This window comes from Mus caroli, unplaced genomic scaffold (assembly GCF_978045245.1).
Source record: "Mus caroli unplaced genomic scaffold, Mus_caroli_1 scaffold_8, whole genome shotgun sequence".
NCBI classification, from domain to species: domain Eukaryota; kingdom Metazoa; phylum Chordata; class Mammalia; order Rodentia; family Muridae; genus Mus; species Mus caroli.
The window spans coordinates 43,409,286-43,413,879 of NW_028227263.1; the positions used below are offsets into that span (position 1 = coordinate 43,409,286).

General features: G+C 37.8%; 1 protein-coding gene across 1 annotated transcript; it reads left to right on the forward strand.

Annotated features, from left to right (window-relative positions):
- Positions 1 to 2,811: 2,811 nt before the first annotated feature.
- Positions 2,812 to 3,753, forward strand: Or51g1 (olfactory receptor family 51 subfamily G member 1). The gene has a single exon (XM_021168303.1). The coding sequence runs from the start codon at positions 2,812 to 2,814 to the stop codon at positions 3,751 to 3,753; it is 942 nt and encodes a 313-aa protein (XP_021023962.1).
- Positions 3,754 to 4,594: the final 841 nt, after the last annotated feature.

A 4,594-nucleotide genomic window follows, 5' to 3' on the forward strand; every position in this document is an offset into this window, starting at 1 on the left:
TCTTTTCTTGGAATTGTAATTGCTACCTTTCCCACTTAAACTTCTGTTGTGAAAGTTAATTACTACAGTGAATTTTGTTCATAAGGCAGGATGATCCTTCTGTATCTGAAGATAGAGGGAGGATAAAGATGACCCAGTAATGTCTCTTTTTTTCTCAAACTCTTAAATGAATCTGAGTAGGATGGATAAAAACAGGCTTCACCAGGAATTTCTGTTGGCCACACAAATACTTCTCTTTTTAGTGCATCTTCCTCAAGCTGATGATTCTCCCTCAAAGTGATTTTCTTTTTGACATTTTCTCCCTTGATCAGAGATGATCTTGCACCACTGCCCAGCCACTGGCACTATGCTCTCCAAATCCCCTATCCATGCCTCTGTTCCTCTCCTCCTCCCTCTGCAAGCTTCCACTTATCTCTTGCATTCATCCCATTTATACTATCTTTCTTTATAGTGGTCTCTTGTTTTCCTTTAGGAGTCATGAAGTAATAAGGTTAATATCAAATTAACTTTTCATTAATGTTTATATTAATTTACAATATGTGTGGCAAAACTGGAGGGAGAATTGTATGCTTTTAATTATTTTCTTATGTCCTCTTATATTATGAGAGTGTAAGGCTATCCTTATCTCTCTATATTTTTCTTTTCTTTAAATGTTTCTGATAGCCACACTGACCTACAAATTTTCTTTTAAGAAAAAATCATATAGAATGTTCTCACTTATTCTCTGTTGCCCAACAAGAATAAGTTATGTGATTATCAGTTTATGAAAGCCTTCTATGAATCAGTAGGACTTCACACTACAGTATTTTTGAATGATCCTTCATTATCGTTTATGCAATTAAGTTGTAGCTAGATCTTGTTTATATTGTACCATTTCCCTTATGACTCTCTTCTCTGATCATTATTCATCTAACATTATGCTTATCTTCATTTCAACATTACTAGAGCTATGATCTAATCCCCACAGTCTGCTTTCCACAGTCTATCTCCTAGCAATTTTTTCATAGAAATGACAGCTGCCTTGTAGCACACTCTTACTTAGACTGAACACACACACACACACCTCACATATGTGTTTCCTCACTATTATTTTCCACCTTGGTTCATTTACTGTTATTTGTATGATGTAAATTGGATATTTACATATACAGACTTATTCAAGGTAAAGAATTTACTAGTCACTAAATTTAATTTTGAATTGCTCCATTCTTTTAACAACTACTTTTCTTGCAACAGCAGTATCAACATGAAAAAACAACACTCACTCTGGATTTAACCATGGTTTGGATTTCATGTTCAACTCTTTCCTGCTTGATAAACTTAACCCAGATTTTTATGTCTTTGTCAGTGTTCCTCCATGTACATTTGGGTCCTAAGAATAGAACCTCTGTTACAGAATTAATGTCATAGTTGACTGACATGCATCTAGTAAAATAACATATGGCAAACACTTCATTAAATATTGTATTCCTGTGATGGATAATAACTAGTCAATCTACACTTGTCTGCATGGGGGACAACTGAGTGTTTTGCAATGTAATTTGTTCTGAAGAAAGAGCAAAAATAGTCCTGATCAGATATTATAGGCAACTATGCCAAGATATCATATTAATCCAAGCCCAGGAGGCAAAGCTCACTCTAAGCTGAGTTTTTTTTTTTATTGCAGGCAATAGATTAGAGGCTCCCTTTGGTCATTTCAGCTATCTTTCCTTTCTTTTTGCATCCAAATTGATCCTCATCTCTTCTCTACTATTTCTACATCAAGGCCTGGTTTATCCAGTCTAATTCTGGAGTTAATCTCTCCTGGTACATCTCAGACTTCTCTCTCTCTCTCTCTCTCTCTCTCTCTCTCTCTCTCTCTCTCTCTCTCTCTCTCTCTCTCTCTCTCTCTCTCCCTCTCTCCCTCTCTCCCTCTCCCTCTCTCTCTCCTACAATAATTTTCTTGGGCCTCAGCCTCTAAAGTTGTGGTTCTCAACCTTCCTAATGATTTGACCTTAGATGCCTGTAATTCTGTACAATTGCATGTAATCATAGAAGGTGTAAATTGAATATCAGCTGAAGAGCTATGGAGTTTAGGGAGTTGTTATCTATGTTGTGTGGGAAATTTTCAATGTATGTATATTTGAAAACAATTTACACTTCCAGAAATAACCCTTCACCAACACATCTGAATGTTAACCAAGCTAAACTTGGTTGAAACTCTTTGGTCCTTGGTGCCCTATCTGGGGTTACTAAATAGTTGTTCACTATCTTCCCAGGAAACTAATACAATACTCCCTAAAAGTTGCTATATAGGTTCAGGAAAAGTTTCACTCTGTTTATAAGCTTCAAGTTCAGGGATTGGTGCCAACAAATATCTATTAAACACTATTTTAGATCTCCTCTATAGTATAGAAAACTTGTAATAAAACAAAACACTCAGACAAGTTAATATGTTTGAAGGTACACAGTGTACAGCTAACCCTAGTAGATATTTCTTCAGTGTCTTATAGTTTGAGTTCTTCCTGCTTATGAGATTCTTGTGAAAGTTTCCGTTATTAAATAGAAAACATTCTAAAAGATAAACAGACCACAAAGTGATTATAAGATTGCCCCATTGAGTCTTAGAGAGGCCAACTCTAGAGGACATGGTGCCATAAGGCTAAATTTTATAGAATAGAAAGGTATAGCAACCCGTCATGATAATTCACCCTGTCACTCTTCTTGACTCCTTAGTCCTGAATTTTTAGATGACAGAGGATCCAGTTCTATCACTCACTTACATGGAAAATATTTTCTGCCTTAGGTTGGTGTTTATAAGATTATAAAGCCATGGTCATCCTTTACAACAGCAGCCTCCAAAAAGCCACTTTCTTCCTGACAGGCTTTCAAGGTCTGGAAGAATTCCATGGCTGGATCTCCATTCCCTTCTGCTCCATCTACTTAATAGTCATTTTAGGAAATCTCACCATTCTCCATGTCATCCGGACTGATGCCACGCTCCATGAACCTATGTACTATTTCTTGGCTATGCTGGCCCTCACAGACTTGGGACTCTGTCTCTCCACACTGCCCACTGTGCTGGGAATCTTCTGGTTTGATGCCAGAGAGATCGGTATTCCTGCCTGCTTTACTCAGCTATTCTTCATCCACACCTTGTCTTTAGTGGAGTCATCGGTTCTACTGTCTATGTCCTTCGACCGCTATGTAGCAATTTGCAACCCACTGCGTTATTCTACCATCCTGACGCCCAGAAGGATTGTGAAGATGGGGCTGAGCTCAGTACTCAGAAGTGCACTCCTCATTCTCCCATTACCATTCCTCCTTAAACGCTTCCATTATTGCCGCTCCCACGTGTTAGCCCATGCCTACTGTCTGCATCTGGAGATCATGAAACTAGCCTGCTCCAGCATCATTGTCAATCATATCTATGGGCTCTTTGTTGTGGCCTGCACTGTGGGTGTAGACTCCCTGCTCATATTCCTCTCATACACCCTCATCCTCCATGCTGTACTAGGCAAAGCCTCCCGTCAGGAGCGCCTCCGTGCTCTCAACACCTGTATCTCTCATATCTGTGCAGTACTGCTTTTCTACATCCCCATGATTGGCTTATCCCTTGTGCATCGCTTTGGTGAGCACCTTCCCCGCATTGTACATCTTCTGATGTCATATGTGTATCTATTGGTACCACCCCTCATGAACCCCATTGTCTACAGCATCAAGACCAAGCAAATACGACAGCGTATCATCAAGAAGTTTGAGTTTATAAAGTAAAAGAGGTGTTTTCAGTAGAATTAGGTTAACTTGAAGAAAAAGTTTAGCCATATATGCCATCTTTTTTAATTGTTTCAACTATGTTGTAGAAAATATCATGATCTCTCACTTATTTTAAGCACAATAAAAAATGATAGGTGTGCAATTGACAGTCTGTGTGACCTTGAGAGAGTTAGCTACCTCTCTGTCTCTTTAGTTTTCACAACTGAAAGAATGTGTAAATATATATATATAATATCTTCCTGTCCTATGGGAATGTTGCAAAGACCAAATGGACAATTCATGCAAATAGCTAGCACGGTGTCTGACAGTAATTCTTGATGCATACCAATGTTTATAATTTGAGAAAGTCCAAATTAATATATGCTTATTCTTTTGATCCTCCCTAGTCAATGAAGTTTAATTGATGGTTCTTTTCAAGCTTACATTTGATGCATTTTATTGCCTTACTATGATGACAATTTTTGTTCATTTGTAGATATTTGTAGCCATACCCAGAGTAATCACTTTTCATGAGGAGACTTCTTATACATACATGCACATAAACAGGCACAGGTATACACACATGCACACACACACACACACACACACACACACACACACACCAAACTAATCAAGAGAACAAATGCTCTGGAATTTTGAGGAGAGATATCACATTAAACCAGTATAAGATCTGTTCATGAATAGTCTTCAAAAGAGGTCCTGGAAACAGGAACTTATTACTTACAAACTGAGTAGTTACTCAAGGGACTTGACCTCTTCCTTTAGCTAGTGTAGATATAGTATAGAACATAGATGAGAAGTTGAAAGACAAATATATTTTTGTTCTTTGCAAGATATT

Bases quoted from the DNA above. Each gene is read 5' to 3' on its own strand.
- Or51g1 (XM_021168303.1), top strand. From the start codon at position 2,812: ATGGTCATCCTTTACAACAGCAGCCTCCAAAAAGCCACTTTCTTCCTG.